The sequence below is a fragment of the Eulemur rufifrons genome, chromosome 29 (assembly GCF_041146395.1).
Source record: "Eulemur rufifrons isolate Redbay chromosome 29, OSU_ERuf_1, whole genome shotgun sequence".
Taxonomy (NCBI): Eukaryota; Metazoa; Chordata; class Mammalia; order Primates; family Lemuridae; genus Eulemur; species Eulemur rufifrons.
This window is the reverse complement of record NC_091011.1, coordinates 80,787,719-80,809,232: the sequence shown is the minus strand read 5'-3', so window position 1 is coordinate 80,809,232 and position 21,514 is coordinate 80,787,719. Positions and strand designations below refer to the sequence as shown.

The 21,514-nt window shown below is 44.5% G+C and overlaps 1 protein-coding gene across 1 annotated transcript in view; it reads left to right on the top strand.

The window, feature by feature from the left end:
• The window catches only part of COPG2 (COPI coat complex subunit gamma 2), a 138,618-nt gene that overhangs the window by 116,273 nt on the left and 831 nt on the right, over positions 1–21,514 (top strand). The window contains exons 21-23 of the mRNA XM_069462366.1: positions 19,953–20,050; positions 20,814–20,952; positions 21,244–21,342. Coding sequence (XP_069318467.1) covers positions 19,953–20,050; positions 20,814–20,952; positions 21,244–21,342 — 336 coding nt within the window. The remainder of the gene's footprint in view (positions 1–19,952; positions 20,051–20,813; positions 20,953–21,243; positions 21,343–21,514) is intronic.

Genomic DNA, 21,514 nt, shown 5'->3' with positions numbered 1-21,514 from the left:
TTTGATTCTGGTCACTGCCTTCCCTTGGGCTTTCTTTTCCTTCCCCTCTCACTCCCAACTTTTCATTGTCTTTTCCCTTTCCATCAAGGAGATTCCTGGAAAACTCTATAGCCAGCCACACCAATTCCTCCTCTTCCTCCTTCCCTCCCTTCTTACTATCATATACCCACTATGGGGCCCATCCAGTGGTGCCCATCGCGCTTCACCTTCCAGTACTCTTTGAGGCCCTCTAGATCAGCAGTTTCCTCTGTGCGTCTTGGCCACGCTACCTTCACAGTGCCTGTGTTCAGAATTTAGACCCTTTCTTACATAGGTACCGCTCTCCATCTTGTTCTGCCTTTCCTAGTCCCTCCCCTCTGGATCAAGCCTTCCTAAAATGAAGCCCTTACCCAAGCACCCAACACACCCACCTTCTCCAACCTGTAGCCATAATCTCTCCTCCTCCGCCTATTTACTCCTGCATTATTAAACTTCTCCCACTAAATCTATGGAGTTTTCCTGAATTTAAATTGCCCCCGTCCTGGCCCCTGACGGGTTCACTACTTGCCTCTGCAGATATTTTCCCTTCCAAGCCACACCTGAATCCTTTCTGCCACCCTTGCACAGTGGAAGATTGAATTCAGTGGTCCTTGCAAATTATCTCCTCCTCATTGGTTCCCACTTGTTCCTCTGCCTTTTTCAGACTTCTTTGTACCTATATACTGGACTGAAACCACAAGAGTCTATCCCCAAGTTCCTGAGTTTACCTGCCAGGAGTTCTGTGCAGGTACCGTCTGAACATGTAATGACTGCCCAGTCTCCTCTGTTTAACCTGAGTCATTTTAGCCCTTTCACCTACTTTCTCCCAAGGACCTAGTTCTGCAAATGCCTGGGCTTTTGCTTCACTCCTGGGTTCTGCTCCTACATTCTGTCCTTCATACCAGCTATGACACTGAGTTGTCCACGGAGACCTGCAAATGCCCCAGCTTGGGACTCTGTGTTCACCTTCCCTGTTTCCTTGATGGCTCCTTTACCAGCCCTCCTCATGTGGTTCTCTCCTTTGTCACCTACATCCTATCCTTGTCTTCCCACCAACTTCCCAGACCCACCCTTGCATATATCATGCCTTCCAATGACTGTCTACTCCAGATTTCTCTCTTTTTCTATGCGGGATGGGGATTTAAACCTTGCACCTCAAATCTGTTGTGTTTCCTTCCACTATTATCTTCCAAACACCCTCCACTTCATCTGTGCCATCCAGTCCAACATCCCCTGCCACCTGCCAGGCAGCCAACAGACTCATGGGTCATGTCCTTGAGGTCCACTCCATTCTTCACCAATCCTCAGTGCTGCCACCACTGCTGGACATTTGCCCCCAGCATGCTGAACTGAGTCCATTCCTCTCACGGTGCAGACCCCTCACCTCTGATCTTTCACCCTCTCACCATGCCTTTCTTTGACAGGTTAGTCCTCAGCATTTCCCAGGTGCCCCCACCTCTACACCCTCCTTCTCCTTGGCCTTCTCCCTCCTGTCTTCCCTTCCGAGCTTGTCTATCCCATCCCATACTTTCTCCTCCATGGGCTTCCTCATGCACTGTTCTCCTTGCGGGGCAAAGTCCTTGGATTCTGCGCATTCACTCCTCCTCCTTGGGGTTGCCATACCTCCCTTGGAGCAGCGCATTCCCTGGTCCTAACCAGCATCTGCTGTCTTAGCTGCTGGCTCCATCACCTCCTCCTTCTCACGCCTCTTGCCCGCTGGACCACCTCTCCGTGCTGCTCCCCCACATGCTGCAAACTCCTCACCTGCTCTCAGCTCCTGGCCTTGGCTGGGCATTTCTCCTGTTTCCTCCTCTACTGCACACCAGGTTACTATCTGACCCTAACCACCTGCATTCTTTCAGCTACCATCCGTGAATCAGCTGCATTCAGTGGTCTTCTGAGGGGTCCTCCCTTCTTGACCTGCACCCCCACCACTGCTGCACCACATGCAGTCGTCTTTGTGTCAGACATACTGTACCGAATCCACACGCTCTACCCAGCAGTCCACGCCCATGTCCCTGTGGCCCAGGCTGCAGGTCACTTCCACTACCACACAACCATGGCTCCCTCTCGCCCTCCTCTTTCCTTTCACAGACTTTTTGCTGCAGTCTTGGGAGAACGCTCTCAGGAGTATGTGCTTCTGATTCTCCTCCCTTCTTCCTCCACCACAGCCCTTTTGCCTTCAGCTGTCACTCTCGCCCCGCACCTGCCCGCCCTCACCCCTGCCACCCAAATGCACCCAATCTCAACCTGACTCCCCTGCTGAGCCTGAGAGCTCATCTCCCTGGGTGCTCCCACCCTTCCCCCCTTTCCGGTTCTCCTCACTAGCACCCAGCTCTTCTCAAGATGCTCTCTTTCCCTGCTGTCTCCATTGCCCTTTGGCCTCTCCTTCCCAGTAGACAACACAGCCACTGCTGTCTGCTCCCACACACGCATCCCGGCCTCCTGAGTGTCGCTGCACCCACCTCTCTCAGCCTCACTCTTCAACCTCAGTCCTCAGCTCCGGGACCTTGGCCTTGGCACCACACTTCCTACCTTTGACAGGAAATCCCGACCCCACCATCATCACCCCAGGTGCCTTCTCGGCTACATCCATTTGCTCGCTGTCAACCTCATCCTGTCTGATGGGACCTTTGCTCCCATTTCTGACAGTCTTGACTCTGATGCCTCCATCAGCCCCAGCGCACGTGTGGCATCTACTCGTGCTGCACATCTCCGCCCAGCTCTCCATTCTCCCCGCCCACTGGTGATTCTCACCCGAGGATGCACGACCCCCAAGCCGGCCTATCAGAATCATCATTTGGGGAAGTTTGTTCTTATTCTTTATGTTTGGTTTTAGGATTAGGTTTTGATTTTTTTGTTTCTTTGTTTGTTTGTTTGTTTTTATTTTTTAGAGCAGAACCTTCCTCATCCCTCTGATGTTCTGATAGGCCAACCTGGGGATCTGTGCCCGCAGCCCCCCTCGGGTGAAATCCACCCCCCCATCCCCGTTGAGAATCACCGCTGTGGACGGCCACCTGGACTCCCTGGGCTCCACTCTCCCATTTCACGCCTCTAGCACTCCAGTCATTGCCATTTACACTTCTCTTCTCAAAGGTCTCAACATTTAAACTCCCTCCCCCCATATATGCCCGGCACGCTCCCCTTGGAACCACCTCATGCCCTGTCCTATTACTCTTTGACAGTGCATGCTACAGTTCTGTTAACACCCCTGCTGACACCCCTCAAGTCTCCCCATATGACTCTCAGACATTTTATCAATATCTTTGGCCTCCATATGTTCTTTCTAGGCACTTAGTGCTGTCCTTTTCCCTTAGTCACCCCTCCTCTTTCAGATGCCTCACATGGTGCCACTGGAGAGACGTCCACGTTTGATCCTTTGATCCTCCTTGTTTCCAAGAAACCACCCCTCTCCTTGACCTCCCACCCTACCTGAAGCTACTCTCCTTCTCTTCAGGGTGGGTTCAGAAGTCTCCCTGGCCTGTGTCCACCACCCTCAACCTTCAACACATAAAAATAAGATGATTTTCTCAATGCCTGGAACTTGGCTCATGTCCCCTCCCACCCCCACCCCCCCATTCCCAATCCCCCTGCTCCCAACCCTGCCCTCCCATCCAACCCAGTCCACCCCAACACACACCCCACCCTGGTGCCAGCCCCCCACCCATCCCCTTCCTCCATCCCCCATTTCCACCCTTCCCTACCCACCCCTTCCCACCCCCCCTTCCCCGCCGGATCCATAGTAGTAAATGAGCCTGGCCTGAGATTTGCACTTTTGCAGCAATATTCAAGGCTGTAAAAGCACCCTTTATTCCCTCCAACTGCTGTCCACCCCTTTGCCACTTTCCCATCCCCATGCCGGGACTTCTAGGCTACCCTGAGGACTCCAAGTTCCTTCATTCCTACTCTGGGACTTCCCCTTTCTCCTCCCTTCCCCTGTTGCTACCCAGCCTGTGTCCCTTTTCTACCACTCTCTCTGCCCTCCCTCCTTCCCTGGCTGCCCCAGAATTCTGTCTGTCTTTCATAGGCTACTTCCCATTGTGCTGAGTCATCGTCCCATTTTCACACTCGTTTTTGGAGTCTTTCCCCTTGTGATGACATATTTCTTCTCACTGCCTCTGTGGTTCCCTATGGCCTATAGTCTCTCAACTACCTAGTAGCTATCCCTTCCTCGAATTCTGTTATTTTTTCTACATGCATGTGTGCCCACTTCTTTGACTTGCTCTCCTGCTCAGATTCCTTCCATCCTCTCCCTACCCAACCTTCTCTCCTGGAACCATTTTCTTCCACTCATCCACTTCTGCCTTTGATTCTGGTCACTGCCTTCCCTTGGGCTTTCTTTTCCTTCCCCTCTCACTCCCAACTTTTCATTGTCTTTTCCCTTTCCATCAAGGAGATTCCTGGAAAACTCTATAGCCAGCCACACCAATTCCTCCTCTTCCTCCTTCCCTCCCTTCTTACTATCATATACCCACTATGGGGCCCATCCAGTGGTGCCCATCGCGCTTCACCTTCCAGTACTCTTTGAGGCCCTCTAGATCAGCAGTTTCCTCTGTGCGTCTTGGCCACGCTACCTTCACAGTGCCTGTGTTCAGAATTTAGACCCTTTCTTACATAGGTACCGCTCTCCATCTTGTTCTGCCTTTCCTAGTCCCTCCCCTCTGGATCAAGCCTTCCTAAAATGAAGCCCTTACCCAAGCACCCAACACACCCACCTTCTCCAACCTGTAGCCATAATCTCTCCTCCTCCGCCTATTTACTCCTGCATTATTAAACTTCTCCCACTAAATCTATGGAGTTTTCCTGAATTTAAATTGCCCCCGTCCTGGCCCCTGACGGGTTCACTACTTGCCTCTGCAGATATTTTCCCTTCCAAGCCACACCTGAATCCTTTCTGCCACCCTTGCACAGTGGAAGATTGAATTCAGTGGTCCTTGCAAATTATCTCCTCCTCATTGGTTCCCACTTGTTCCTCTGCCTTTTTCAGACTTCTTTGTACCTATATACTGGACTGAAACCACAAGAGTCTATCCCCAAGTTCCTGAGTTTACCTGCCAGGAGTTCTGTGCAGGTACCGTCTGAACATGTAATGACTGCCCAGTCTCCTCTGTTTAACCTGAGTCATTTTAGCCCTTTCACCTACTTTCTCCCAAGGACCTAGTTCTGCAAATGCCTGGGCTTTTGCTTCACTCCTGGGTTCTGCTCCTACATTCTGTCCTTCATACCAGCTATGACACTGAGTTGTCCACGGAGACCTGCAAATGCCCCAGCTTGGGACTCTGTGTTCACCTTCCCTGTTTCCTTGATGGCTCCTTTACCAGCCCTCCTCATGTGGTTCTCTCCTTTGTCACCTACATCCTATCCTTGTCTTCCCACCAACTTCCCAGACCCACCCTTGCATATATCATGCCTTCCAATGACTGTCTACTCCAGATTTCTCTCTTTTTCTATGCGGGATGGGGATTTAAACCTTGCACCTCAAATCTGTTGTGTTTCCTTCCACTATTATCTTCCAAACACCCTCCACTTCATCTGTGCCATCCAGTCCAACATCCCCTGCCACCTGCCAGGCAGCCAACAGACTCATGGGTCATGTCCTTGAGGTCCACTCCATTCTTCACCAATCCTCAGTGCTGCCACCACTGCTGGACATTTGCCCCCAGCATGCTGAACTGAGTCATCTCCTGTCTGATTTCAAACACTAACCGTCATACCTTCTTGGTTCTGCCATTTTGCAGACGGTCCTTTCCTTTCACGGTGCAGGCCCCTCACCTCTGATCTTTCACCCTCTCACCATGCCTTTCATTGACACGTTAGTCCTCAGCATTTCCCAGGTGCCCCCACCTCTACACCCTCCTTCTCCTTGGCCTTCTCCCTCCTGTCTTCCCTTCCGAGCTTGTCTATCCCACCCCATACTTTCTCCTCCATGGGCTTCCTCATGCACTGTTCTCCTTGCGGGGCAAAGTCCTTGGATTCTGCGCATTCACTCCTCCTCCTTGGGGTTGCCATACCTCCCTTGGAGCAGCGCATTCCCTGGTCCTAACCAGCCTCTGCTGTCTTAGCTGCTGGCTCCATCACCTCCTCCTTCTCACGCCTCTTGCCCGCTGGACCACCTCTCCGTGCTGCTCCCCCACATGCTGCAAACTCCTCACCTGCTCTCAGCTCCTGGCCTTGGCTGGGCATTTCTCCTGTTTCCTCCTCTACTGCACACCAGGTTACTATCTGACCGTAACCACCTGCATTCTTTCAGCTACCATCCGTGAATCAGCTGCATTCAGTGGTCTTCTGAGGGGTCCTCCCTTCTTTTTTTTTTTTTTTTTTTTTTTTTTTGTTGTTGTTGAGACAGAGTCTCACTTTTGTTGCCCAGGCTAGAGTGAGTGCCGTGGCGTCAGCTTAGCTCACAGCAACCTCAAACTCCTGGGCTTAAGCGATCCTACTGCCTCAGCCTCCCGAGTAGCTGGGACTACAGGCATGCGCCACTATGCCCGGCTAATTTTTTCTATATAGATTTTTAGGTGTCCATATAATGTCTTTCTATTTTTAGTAGAGACGGGGTCTCGCTCAGGCTGGTCTCGAACTCCTGACCTTGAGCAATCCACCCGCCTCGGCCTCCCAGAGTGCTAGGATTACAGGCGTGAGCCACCGCGCCCGGCCGGGTCCTCCCTTCTTGACCTGCACCCCCACCACTGCTGCACCACATGCAGTCGTCTTTGTGTCAGACATACTGTACTGAATCCACAGGCTCTACCCAGCAGTCCACGCCCACATCCCTGTGGCCCAGGCTGCAGGTCACTTCCAGTGCCACACAACCATGGCTCCCTCTTGCCCTCCTCTTTCCTTTCACAGACTTTCTGCTGCAGTCTTGGGAGAACGCTCTCAGGAGTATGTGCCTCTGATTCTCCTCCCTTCTTCCTCTACCACAGCCCTTTTTCCTTCAGCTGTCACTCTCGCCCCGCACCTGCCCGCCCTTACCCCTGCCACCCAAATGCACCCAATCTCAACCTGACTCCCCTGCTCTGCCTGAGAGCTCATCTCCCTGGGTGCTCCCACCCTTCCCCCCTTTCCGGTTCTCCTCACTAGCACCCAGCTCTTCTCAAGATGCTCTCTTTCCCTGCTGTCTCCATTGCCCTTTGGCCTCTCCTTCCCAGTAGACAACACAGCCACTGCTGTCTGCTCCCACACACGCATCCCAGCCCCCTGAGTGTCACTGCACCCACCTCTCTCAGCCTCACTCTTCAACCTCAGTCCTCATCTCCGGGACCTTGGCCTTGGCACCACACTTCCTACCTTTGACAGGAAATCCCGAGCCCACCATCATCACCCCAGGTGCCTTCTCGGCTACATCCATTTGCTCGCTGTCAACCTCATCCTGTCTGATGGGACCTTTGCTCCCATTTCTGACAGTCTTGACTCTGATGCCTCCATCAGCCCCAGCGCACGTGTGGCATCTACTCGTGCTGCACATCTCCGCCCAGCTCTCCGTTCTCCCCGCCCACCAGTGATTCTCACCCGAGGATGCACGACCCCCAAGCTGGCCTATCAGAATCATCATTTGGGGCAGTTTGTTCTTATTCTTTATGTTTGGTTTTAGGATTAGGTTTTGATTTTTTGTTTGTTTGTTTGTTTTTTTGTTTTTATTTTTTTGAGCAGAACTTTCCTCATCCCTCTGATGTTCTGATAGGCCAACCTGGGGATCTGTGCCCGCAGCCCCCCTCGGGTGAAATACACCCCCCCATCCCCGTTGTGAATCACCGCTGTGGACAGCCACCTGGATTCCCTGGGATCCACTCTCCCATTTCACGCCCCTAGCACTCCAGTCATTGCCGTTCACATTTCTCTCTCAAAGATTTTAGCCTTTCTACCCACTCCATTTATATAGGTCAGGCGCTCTCTGCTTAGAAACCACCTCATTGCCTTCTCTGTTTCCTCCTTGCCGCACAAAATATCTCAAACCCCAATCTGTCTTTAAGGATTGATGTTTTCATCCCCTCATTTGCATCCTCCCTAATCCTTTGGACAATCATTGCTGTGGAGGATCAGAACAATGCCCCGTGTTTATTTTTTTTACTTACTTTATTTATTTATTACTTATTTCATGTGCTTTGATTCATTGTGGAGTTCATACATCTTACCTAACATGGTTAGTGTGTTTCCCAGTACAAAACACACCCAAATTTTCCTCCTGGAAGCTCTTCTTTTCTGTTTACTTTTTCTTTCCATGACATCCCTCCACCCAGTTCCTCGCATCTCTCATTTCTCTACTCTACACTGACCCTCAGAGGCTTGTAAATGATCTTTCCTAGAGATCCAGCCTGAACACTTGACTCTTCCATGAAGTCAGATATATGAAAGCTACCCTTTCTTTTTTTTTTTTTTTTGAGGCAGTCTCGCTTTGTTGCCCGGGCTGGAGTGAGTGCCGTGGCATCAGCCTAACTCACAGCAGCCTCAAACTCCTCGGCTTAAGCAATCCTTCTGCCTCAGTCTCCTGAGTAGCTCGGACTACAGGCATGCGCCACCATGCCCAGCTAATTTTTTCTATATATATTTTTAGTTGGCCAGATAATTTCTTTCTATTTTCAGTAGAGATGGGGTCTCGCTCTTGCTCAGGCTGGTCTCAAACTCCTGACCTCAAGCATGAAAGTTACCCCTTCTTATCAGCCATACAGTATTTTCTTTTCTTGTTTTAACACTTTCTATCCTTCAAGTTTATATACTATGGCAAGTATGGCAAAAGTCCACCTTCAGGACCACCTTCGTTACTGCCCACTCCTCTTAGCCCCATCATGCATTCTTCTTACTGCACTGTAATCTTTTCGTTGTTGTCATTCTTACTTTCCTCTCTATTGTTCCTGTCTTTTCTTTCCACTATCATTAAGGACATTTTCATCTGTACTGTAATTTTTCTCAGGGACTCCTTTAGTCCTACGTGGAACAGCACTGGCATATCCTTTCTGCACCTCTTTTTCTCTTGTTTGACATTTTGAATCCCTTGGTTCATCCCCTTGCCCTGCCCCCGCCCCATCCCATAATTAGTTTATCACTATCTTTCTGACGCAGTTAGTTCTTTCTAGAAATGGATGTGTACCTTTCAATTCCATTCCATGGTCCCCTTTCCCCTGTCTCAGCTCAATTCCTCTTTACCCCTTTCTCAGCTTCTATTTCCACTCTGCCTTTTTCTAATATTCCACTTTAATGTATACAGTTGTCTTCTGACTTGCTTATTTCCTACCTTTACCCTTTTTTCCTTCAGTATCTTTGGCCCATCTTTAATCCTGTCTCTCTTTTCTTAACTTATGCTCTTCTTCTACTGACATCATTGTTTCTGGGTTTCCTTATTGTGAAGCTGATTTGCCGTATATTTACTTAAGTTACTCTGATATGTTGTCAGATTCATATAGTGCTATTGTTAGTTTCCATCATCTGCATTCTTCCTTATTCCATTTGACACAATCATAGGGGTAAATCTTACTTTTCATTATGTCTTCTTGCATGACTGTGCCCGTCTAAAGGTTAACTTAAAATTGCTTTTTCCCTCATTTTCTTGTTTTCCATTCTGCCCTGGCAAAGCATATTTTTATTAATCATCCATATACTATGTATCATTCCTAAGCATTAACTAATATATTCCTATCAGATACCTTTTTTTGTTCTATATTCATTGCTCAATCCATTTCTGTGTTTCTTCTTTCCTGCATACTATGCTGAAATTGCTTTGCTTCTCTATTTGTTCCCTCCTAGGATCCCTGCCACTTGCTGTATTTTATGTCCACTTCACTGAATATGTATCTAAACTTTCTGTCAACTGCACTTTTTTGTGCAAACATACCTTCCTAGACACTACCCCTCTATATTCAATTTTTAGTTATCATTTCATCTTCTCCCTTTCTTCCCTTAAGAATTGCCTACACAGTCCTCTTCCTGATTCAACTGCTTTATAAATACGAGCAATTTTCATTATCCTTTGTGCCTGAATAATAATTTTTGGTAGTAAACATTTTTATTATATTACCTTAAATTTGAAAAAGGCCTCATCCATCTTCGTTTAAAAAACCCAACGTATTTTCTCCACCATCATTAAAACAGTATGGTGAAAAACTTGTAAGTACTTCTTATAATACAAACTATTTTAAAGGACAGCTACCTAATTATTTAACATAATTCATTCATTAGCAGACATGTTTGTGTATTGTACAAAATCATCCCATAATATTGCTTCTTGGCCTTTTGGCCAAGATCAAGTGCAAAATGAGCCCATACTACAGTAAAGATTATAATTGCATTTGCCTTTTACACTGCAAGGAACAATAAAATGTTTTCAAGATAAATAACAAATATATGTACATTTTTCAAATGAAATATATAAACAAGAAATTTTTTTGAATGTTTACTTACCAAGTGATGAGATGCTTGAGTTGTCCCACTCATATTGTGAGGAAGATGACAGGAATTATGCACAATACTTTTAAAATCCTTAAGCACAGGAAGTAAGCCTAACTGTAGAAGAGCTGTGACTACAGCAAAAATACATCATCCTGAGCCAACTTGTTGCAAGCTAAAAGGTTTTGTTAGCACAAGAATGCTAATTCACCATACCTGATTTTCCAAGCACATAGTGATATGTATATAAAAACTCTTCACATACCAAGTATTTAGACAGTATGAGCAGATAGCTGGTGAAACCTGTATTCTTCATTCTGGTCCCAGTAACATATGCCATTTTGTACCTTGCTTATTACAAACACAGCCTAATTCATACATTTTCTCTCCAATCAAGCACCGTCTCCTCCCCTTTCTCCTTTCTTCTTTTTTTATACACAAGTTTTCTCAGTTGCTTTTCTCACTTTCAGCCAATTTTAACATTATCTTGGCCAATTTAACATCACACTCTTGGTAGGTCATTTCATAACTCCCTTAGAATCTCTGCCCTGCCATATCTTAAACATTCTACACATCATTCAACCACAAACTCTGTAATAAATCAATGAATGCTGGATTATTCTCTTTAGGTTTACCTTATCATGATCCCTAACCAGTCCTCAACCAGTTAATAGCATTTGTTTGTTCTACAAAAAAAGTATCCAATCCATATCCATACCTTCTAAAAGATCAATCTGGATGTTTTTAAGGTTTCCACCAATGGCTTCCTATCAGGGTTTATCTTAATTTACCTCCTTCTCACTTTCCCTTAAGGAATCACTTAAGTCATAAATTTCCCACTAAGACCTCGAGCACCAGCCTATCCAACTCCTATTCTTTTTCAGGCCCCAGATTTTCTCCCATTCTATATACAGTTCTGAGATTGGACAGTTCTGTTTCTTTAACTTACACCTGATCTTCTTATCATTCTACCTACTCAAAACAGCTCTCTAATTCGTAGTGCCCCCCTTATTTACTTGCTATCTTTTATTTTCTTTTTCTTCTGTCATTACCTTTGGCCTAAGTATGGAGCAATAGCCATTTCTCCCATCTATATCTGATAATTATTTGAATAATGTCTTTCCACCTACAAACAACTTGAACATTGCTCTTCTACTCCTTTTCTCCAAAATTTTTCTTTCTCTTTTTGCTGCAAACTGCTCACCTTTCCTCCAACATTCCTTCTTCTTTCAGCTGTATCATTCTAATGGATACAATCATCTCATTTAGAGATGTACACTCTTGACATTCAGCACTCACTATTCAACCTTCTTCCATCTTCCTTATTTCCCACATTCTGTACTGAATCTGTTTCCACTCTCCATTCAGTCTGGACTTCCCTAGGATTCCTGCTCTGGCCCATTTTAAGTCCATTGCATTAATCTCCCTCTAATCTCTCATTCTACTGACTACACCAGTTGCTTCATATCTTTTTCCAACAAAGCTTTATGGGCAGCAATATATCATAGTCCAATTCTTATTTTATCATGTTCTTGCCTCCCCCTTTCCTACCCTCATTGATATCGCTTAACATACAGCTCCACTGAACTTCCAATTCTGATGCCTCAGTGCTCCTCATCCTGGCCCTCCTACCCTTCCTTAACATTTTACAAAACTGCATGCTCTGTACCCCAACCTAAATCCTACATCCTCTCTCCTCACTTAAATTTCAGCTTCAATTTTTCTCTACTTTTTCCTTCTCTCTTTTTTATACATATCTCAATAGTTGCTGTCACTTATATTCTAACATGATACTTTCATTTCTGAGCAAACTTTAACATCACAGTTCAAAAAGGTCTTCCTAATTCCTTTTTATTATTTGCTCTGTTATATATATTAACATCTGTATTATCAGCTTCCATCTGTAATCACAGTGACAGATATATTATTCTTCTCTTGAGGTGTACTCCCCTAAGGATACTCACCCGCTTCTCACCAAATACAGATCATCCTCTCACAGAATAAGATGAGGTTTCAGGTTGCTATCAATGGCTTTTTATCAAGATTCATCCTACCTATGGCATCAAGAGCTAATAATCTACTCTCTAATTCCTATTCCTGTCTAAGCCCCTGAAATTTATTAGATGCACCATTCATTACATTGGGCCTTCTCATCTAGTTTGACCAAGTGGGCCCATTTTGAAATCAGTTTCTCCATTCCAGTCTCCTTTTTTATACATCTGATTTGCCTCATTGCCACTCCATCTACCCTTATCTCTTCTCTGTTTCATACAATGGTCCTTCACTCAGCTAATAAACTCTTTCTTCCTTCTTATTCCATCAAAACCTTGGTACAGGTATGGTGACATGCCAGTCATTATCTGCCATTCCTCAGATGATCCCTTTGCATCAGCAGGAATCCTTCACTTTGTTCTTCCATTCCTTTCCTCCTTGTTCTTTATTTTTACCTAGAGAATCATGCTGCCTTATCTTCTGTGTCCCTGCTCCTTTCAGCTATTGCCTACATATCATTCTTATGGATTCAGATGTTTCTTCTGAGACTCCCACCTTGTTGGACATCCACTGCTCAACCTCCTACCGTCTCCCTTTTGTCTGGCATTCTTTACTTACTGCATTTGTTTGTACTCTTGGTTCGCCTACATTTTGATAGGATTCCTGTCACTAGCCTGCCATTTATGCCCATCCCACTTGGCCTCTCTCTCACTATTTTGACCACACCCGTTGCTTCTAGTATTTTTCCAGCAAAACCTCATACCCTACTTCTTTCTTTGCCACATTCTTACCTCACCTTGTTAATACACAACTCTGATCCCATTTATCCCTCTTCAATGCCCTTCCGTATTTGTTGTTTTTCTACACTGTATGTTCTGTACCCTCTCTTCATTCAGGCATTCCCTCTCCTTATTTAGCATCCAGCCTCCATTTTTGCTTTCTCCTTCTTTGCTATTTTTTTTTTTTTTTTTTTTTTTTGCACAAACCTCCTTAGTTACTTCTCTCACTTTTGGCAAATCTGAACATGTTTTCTTAATTTCTGAATACATCATTGCTGTCGCTCTTATAGAACATTCTTCCCAATTTCCGTTTGGAGGATTCCTCTCCTCATGTCCCCACTCTCTCCCTCACTCAAAACCAGTTTTCCACTCTTTAGATAAGCCTTCCTCTTAGCCTGGCTTTTCCTTCCATCATGACCCAAGTATGGTGCCATATACCTCTAGTTAGTATCAATGACAATTTTTGCATCAATATTAAATGATACCTTCTCATCTTGCAGCAATTTTAACTTCACTATTTTGCCCCTTTTTCCTTATTTTGCCTTATAAAAATTCTACTTTATATTCAGCTTCCCTCCTTCATTCAGAGACTTTGTAGATGTCATTCTGTAGTCTGTAGATGCCATTCTCTTTATCTAGAAGACAGCACTGAATGGCCTGGATAAACAGGCTCCTCATAACAGCACTCAGTGTTCAGAATCTGCACACTGGATTTGCAGTCCAGCCCACGTGGCATCTTTCTCTCCTCACTCTTCCACAAAGTCTTCTGAACAGTTCCCCCTCATAACCTCAATTCTTATTTTAGCCACATTCTCTCCTTCGTCTCTCTTCTTGAGTGGTTGTGACCTGGATTAACATAAAATCACTCTACCAGAGTTCCTCCTCTCCCACACCCCAGCGTTCCTTATCCTATCTCTCTTTAATGCCATTGGCCACGTTACTGTAATGCAAGTCCTGCCCAGCCTAATTCATTCATCCCTTTCACTTTTTAGCCTTCATCTCCTCCATGCTCTCCTCCTCTCCTGTCCTTTCATACAAGCCTTCCCAGTTGCTTCTCTAATTTTCAGCTAATCCTAACATGACAGTTGCTAGTGAAGGCTCTTTATCAAAATTTTTCTTAATCCGTCTTCATCTAAAGCAGTGGTTGTCAAACTGGATCTTGTTAAAACACAAACTCCTGGGCCCCCACCCTGAGTCTCTGATTCAGTAGGTCTGGGCTGGAGGAGAATTTATATTTCCAACAAAATCCTAGGTAATGCTATGTGTAACATATTTTAAGAAGCATTGCTCTTAACTTTCCCCTCAACCAAGCCCTTTAATTAAAAATTTCTCACCAAGGCATGTAGAGCGAGTCTGTTTCTGACTCTCCTTCCTGTTCAGGCCTTTGCTTCTCTCACAAACACTAGTCATTGCAATCTTGCCTTATACCCAGCATATTTGACCAATCGGACCATGCTGAGATCTGACAGGATGCTCCATTCTGGGAATCTTTATGATGCTGTGGTCCTTCTTATTACCATGCTGCCTACTCACAATCATTCTCTAGTGTTGACAACGCTCCTTTTAGCTTTAACCCCTCTTCTTCCATGTTGTTTGGCCAAATGTGGGGCCTTCTCCCTCCAGTCAGTCCTACCCTTCTTCAAACAACCATTTCCTCTGGGGTTGATCTCATTCCTTTTCTTCTTGTTACCTATGTTGCCCTAAAGAAATATCCTACCTTATCTTCAACCTCCCTTCTTCTTTTAGCTGCCATCTGTGTTTCATTCAAATGGACTCAGTCTCCTCCTGACAGCAGTTCCTAGCCAGGCTCTCTCCATTATCTATAGAAAATCTTCACATGAAGAGTAACTTCTACAAGTAACTTTAATGCAGCGCTTACATTATATTCATTTGTTTTAGGCGATTTATCCTCTCATATCTTTAACTGTACACAGTATAATTTCATCTACCATCTGTACCTGGAAATAACAAATGAAGTTTTACTTTCCGGTTGGGTTCCTAACATGGTCTCTAGCCAGTCATCTCCCAATATTAGTCATCCATTCTACAAACTACTCAAAAATCTATCCTGGTGTCTTCAAGATTGCTGGCCTCCCTAGCTTTGTATCAGGCTTCATCTTAATCCACCTCCTTCTGCTCTGCCTAGTTAAAACTTCGTACCAGAGCTTCCCATTACTTTTCAGGCCCCTGTTCTTCTCCCATTGTATACACTGCTTTTCAAAGTCTGGCATTAAAACCCAACATTTGACCCAACAGACCTGCATTATAAGATCTTAACAGGATTTCTGGGAAACATTTTCCTCATCTTATCTGCCCACGCCACTCCAGCTGCTTCTAACTACTCTTCATATGTGCTCCCTTTACATGGTTCCCAGTCTCCCTCCTCTTTCTTACTTCACCATGATCTTTGCTACAATTATGATTGCCTTATCCCTCCTGTCAATTTCTGCCAGTCTTTAAATGACCCATCTCTTCTGCAGGCTCTTCCACCCTTTTCCCAGATTGACCATGGAGAAATACCCATGTTACCTACACAGTCACTTGTTTTTTCAACTGCTATCTTTTTATTACTCTTATGGATTAAGTAGTCTTTTCTTCTGTCTTCTTTGTCACCTCTACACTGTTCTGAATACACCTGCACTCTCAAGTCCAGACCTTCATAGAGTTCCTGTAATTGGCCATGACTCAGATCTATCCCATTTCAACTCCTTGACTTTTTACTCTACTGGTTACACTTGTTGCTTCAATTATCATTCCAGCAGAGAGTCCCAGATGGCACTCCCTCATGACACCGATTCTTATTTGCCACTTTGTCTTCAAGTCTCTCTCCTTTGGTTGTAATCTAGCTTAACTCACATCTCTCTACTGCATGTGCCACACTGCCATTTTCCAGTGTTCCTCATTCTGGCCCTCTTTAATGCCCTTCCCTGCCCACACTTTATATTCTGCACCCCAGCCTAAATCCTACATCTTTTTTTTTTTTTTTTAGCTGCCAGCCTTTATGTTCTCTTTATCCTCCCCTGTGATATTTGCATGCAAGTCTCCCTAGGAAATGTCTGTCACTTTTAGCCAGTCCTCACATAGCAGGCTAACTTCTAAGAGCAACTTTAATGGCACACTGTGCAATAATCTGTGGTATCTTAACTGTCTGTCACCCTTTCACTTACCATCTCTCTATAGAAGAAACAGATGCAGAACTCTTCCCTTCGGAAGTACGTCCTCTTCATAATCTTTAGCCATTCCTCATCTAGTAACAGTAATCCATTCTCTGGACAAACTCCCTGTTAACTCTGTCTAATAAGTCAAACCTAATATCCCTAAAGTTGCTGGCTATAGCTTTTTTTTTATCAGCATTAATGTTAATCAGTCTATAAACTTTCCTATCAACCAAGTCCTTTAATTAGCAATTTCCCTCCAAAGCTAGTCTACTGCTCGCTCTTGCTGAAGTCCTTCCTTGCTCCTCATCTTTTCTATGTGTTTCCCATGCAACATGGCCTTTTTACCGAAAATGTGACCAATTAGACCTCATTTGAGCTGACAGGACTCCCCATTCTAGATCTTTAGCCCATACCTGCTCTGCCTGTAGGCTCTCCACCACGCAATATTCTCTTTCCTTGCTTCCATTCTCTCTTTTAGGAATGCTGTCTTATCCTTCCAGATGTCTGTCATTAGTGACTAACTCCTTTTCATCTGAGGGCAACTTTAATGTTGCCTTTTTGTCCTAGGGAAAAACCTTACCTTCAACATCCCTCCTGCCATTTGTACAGCATTCCCATGAATTCAACACTGTTTTCTGGGTGGATATATACTCATTGTTGGCACTCACTACTCAACTCACTTTCATCTTCCTTGATTTTCTACACACTATGAGACATCCATTCCTTCTCAGTTCAGTCCAGAACTACATGGGTTGCTGCAATTAGCCTGTGTACAGACCCATCCCTTTTACCCTCTTTTTAATCTTTTGCCCTATTGACAGACCCTTTTCTTTAATTATTACTCCAAAGCTTTCTGGAATCTCCTCATAACCCCATTTCTTCTTTAGCAACAGTTTCTCCCCAGTGGTTGAGACCTGGCAACTCCCTACCACGTTTCCTACTCTGCCCTTTGCCACACTGCGTGCTCTGCACCCCTGCCCAGCTCTCGCGCCCTTCCCCTGCCTTAGCTGCCAGAGTCCATCTTTTCTCTCTTTCTGGGTTCTTTTCATACAAAGGATCTCCTGGGTGGCTGACTCTCATTTTCAGACAATCCTGACAAGATAAGCCGTTTCTGAGAACAATTTTAATGTAAATCTTCAGGGCATTCTTGCCTTGTTCCCTTTGGCAGTTGCCTTTGTTCACGTAGCTCTCTTATCTTTATATTATGGCAATGGAGTCGGTATTGTTCTCCTGCCATGGAAAGGCCCCCTCTCACCTCCTCTCCTCATCACCCATGTTAGTCATCCTGTCTAGCAACTTTGATAGGTATTACTACCTATGATTTTCATTGGAGTTCACGTGAGATTCCCTGTAAACTCTCATTGTCTCAACCAAACCATTTAATTAAAAACCTGCCACAAAGGTTTCAGGAACATTATCTCTACTAATACCATGCCCTGTTTACTTCCTTAATCTGTTTCTCTGGATCAGGTACTTGTACATAAGTGTATTTTGTCTACTTATGCCCCAGTCTGTGATCTGCCCTTATTCCTGACTCTGTCTCTCCTCATTCCTCTTCCTCATTTGCTGTAGCCTCCCTGCTTCATCTGAACCAAGCTGGGCTCATAATCTTTGACTTAATGTCCGTCCTGACTCTTCATACTTGATCATGACCTTTTTCTCTATCATAATCCCATCTCTTTTCTTTTTAAATACCTCAGCTGACCTATTCTGGCTTTGTGTTAACTTCCACTTCTTTGTTTCTTCTGTCCCCTTCCCCCTGAAGAAAACTCCACCTTACTTTAACCACTCTTTCCTTAATCCCTTTAAAGCACTGAACTAGATTCTGCAGCCTTGATAGGTATATTCTTTCAAACTATGTGGGTCAAGCTACTACCATCATCTGTTTTCAACATATTCTATTCAATCCATCTGCTCTCTGTATTCAGACCCATTCTTCATAGGATTCCCACCAGTGGCTTAAATTATGCATGTCTTATCTAGCTTCATTCTAACCTTTCAGTCTCGACTGCCTCAGACCTGTTGGAAAATTATTTGAAATACGACATATTTCACAATTTGTTCCTAAACAAATTCTCTTCTCAGCACCTATGCATTAGCACATCTTTTATTATTTCCAACTACCCCCATGGACTCTCTGGCCTTTCTTCTTCTTTTTTTTTTTTTTTAACATATATATATATATATATATATGTATATTTTTTTTTTTTTTTTTTTTTTGAGACAGAGTCTCACTCTGTTGCCTGGGCTAGAGTGCCGTGGTGTCAGCCTAGCTCACAGCAACCTCAAACTCCTGGGCTTAAGCAATCCTCCTGCCTCAGCCTCCCGAGTAGCTGGGACTACAGGCATGCGCCACCATGCCTGGCTAATTTTTTCTATATGTATTTTTAGTTGTCCATATAATTTCTTTCTATTTTTAGTAGAGACGGGGGTCTCACTCTTGCTCAGGCTGGTCTCGAACTCCTGACCTTGAGCGATCCACCCGCCTCGGCCTCCCAGAGTGCTAGGATTACAGGCGTGCGCCACCGCGCCCAGTCTCTGGCCTCTTTCTTCTGCTATGTACCTTCCTCTGCTTGCCAAAGCTCTTTTCCCTCTTTTGCGATCCAATTAAACCATTGTATCCTTTCACATTTTTTATGATTTTCCCAGGCTGTTCATCCTGCACCGTCACATAGCACTCTATTAAACATGCACTACATGTTTGGATGGATGGATGGATGGATGGATGGATGGATGGAAGGAATTTAAAGTTAAGACTGAGCAGATGAATGTCTTACACTCAACCTTAACATAGGGTCTTTACATTCTTTCCTCTCCTTGCCTATCCCCAAATAACTTTGTAACTCTCTAATTTCTAATATTTTTGTACCTATAAGCCTTTTCCAGACCATGGATTAGAGCTTAAATGCATTTTCTTCATTCATGCTTGCCAAATCGCCTCCTTCAGACAGTTCAGAAAATCCTGTCTTCTTCCTTAAGACTTCACTTTCCAACAAAATGTGCCCCCCACCTCAATTTCTTATCATTTATACCACTCATCTCAAAACATACAACTACCCAACTTGCTTTTCCATTTTAAGAAACTGACTTTACCAAAGCTAGAACCTCACTGTTGACCTACTTACTATAGGTTGGAAGTTGATATAAAGCAAGTTCATTCTGGTGATCTGTGGGCCCATTTTCAGTCCATAATCTAAAGATAGTATTGAAACTCTAATGTACTTGCTCAATGTTAATTTGATGACCTGTATGCTTTTTACCATCAGTATTTTTTGCTTTGTCAGGTCCTAGAGCAGTTCTTTCTCAACATATTTCTTTTCCAACATATAGGCCCTTTTGACAGGTATGGCAAAAAGCCCCCAAAAGTACCTCTCCTGCTGCTTTCTTCATACTCATACAAAAACAGTTTGCCCATGTCATCTTTTCTGTGCTATTCTAACCCATGGTGCAGAATAGACTTTAAAATCATACTTTGTGAGACTGCCTTTTCGACTCACTTTCAGGCTGCTTTTGAGAACCATCCCCTAAAAAACATGCATGTTTTAACTTGAATGTGTGGAACACAGTGCCAAGTACAGATGGCCTGCGCTACTCACTGACGCAGGTTTGCCTGCTCTTTCTCCTCCAGTTGCAGGCACTTTCAGCTGCACCATGAAGTTTACAGTCCGAGACTGCGACCCTAACACTGGAGTTCCAGATGAGGATGGGTATGATGATGAGTATGTGGTGAGTCTTCCCAGCAGAGAGACTTTCTTTGACACTTATGCAACACTAAGTGACTTCTGCCTTGAGAGAACATTTTTCTAGAATCATCTGACATAAACTTAAGGGGTTTCTATTCTTCTCAAACAGATTACAACTGAAAAGGACCTGGAGCAATCCTCCTCCGTAATGGGAGTACATCATGCCAAAGAGAATTCAGATTTACCAGCTTCATAAATTAATTAAAACAAACTCACACTTTTTATTTTTCCTTATAATAGGGATAACTAAGAGCTGAAAATAATCACATGATTTTCATTGAGGTCACTTTTATTTAAAGTGGTTTTTTGGTTTTGTTTTTTGGGGGGGGTTTTCTTTAGCAGAAAGTTTAGTTTGTTTTTAATAAAGCCGTATCACAGACTAAAAAGCCTTCACAGAATGGAGGGAAAACTTTTAAAAATATCAGCTTCAGTGATGCAAAGTTCAGAGGGTACTGTACTGCCTGAACACAGTGATTAGGTCTGGCGACATGACTACTTTGTACCTCAGGGCTACAGATGTTCATCTGAATTTGGCTCTTGCCAGATGTCCTATTTTCTTGCTTTCTTTTGCTAAGACCTACAGCATTAGATTTATCCAGACTACAGAACTTAAACTATTTTGAGTTTTTCCTACACTCCTGCAGGAATGTAACACAGAATGATAAAACCATATTAATTAGTCCCTTTAGCTTTGTGCTATAACAGAAAGGACTTGTCTTTACTGACCCCTGCTTGTTACCTACTAGCTTGAGGATCTCGAAGTGACTGTGTCTGACCACATTCAGAAGGTACTGAAGCCTAACTTTGCTGCTGCCTGGGAAGAGGTGGGAGATACATTTGAGAAAGAGGAGACCTTTGCCCTCAGTTCTACCAAAACCCTTGAAGGTGAGAACAGTTTTGCTATCATTATATTGCCTGATAGTAGTATTAAACCTGATAAGCAATTTCTTACTCCAGAAGAACTCCCTTTTTAAAATAAATACTCCGTAAGTCACTTACTTAAAAGGCCAGAACCCTGTCTTCATCATCTAAATCAGCCATTTTCTAGTCCACTAGCCTCCCTCCCTACACTACCACCAGCCCCTTCCACTCCCCAGCTACCAGCACATCCTGGTGCAGAGGCAGATCCCTATGCTTAACTTCCTTAATACTGTTGAATGAATCTTCTCAACACAGAAGCTGTCAACAACATCATCACATACCTGGGCATGCAGCCATGTGAAAGGTCCGATAAAGTACCCGAGAACAAGAATTCCCATTCGCTCTATCTAGCAGGTAAGAAACTTCCATTAGATTTCCCTTATATTTTGTTGCAAAATTTAATATGAAGGGATGTGGATGGGCATCTCATGGCTTGCTATTGTCCTATCGTCCCATTATGAGTAACAATTTGAAGCACAGTCAAAATGAATAACTTGTTTTGCATGCTATTCTTAGGTTATTCTTC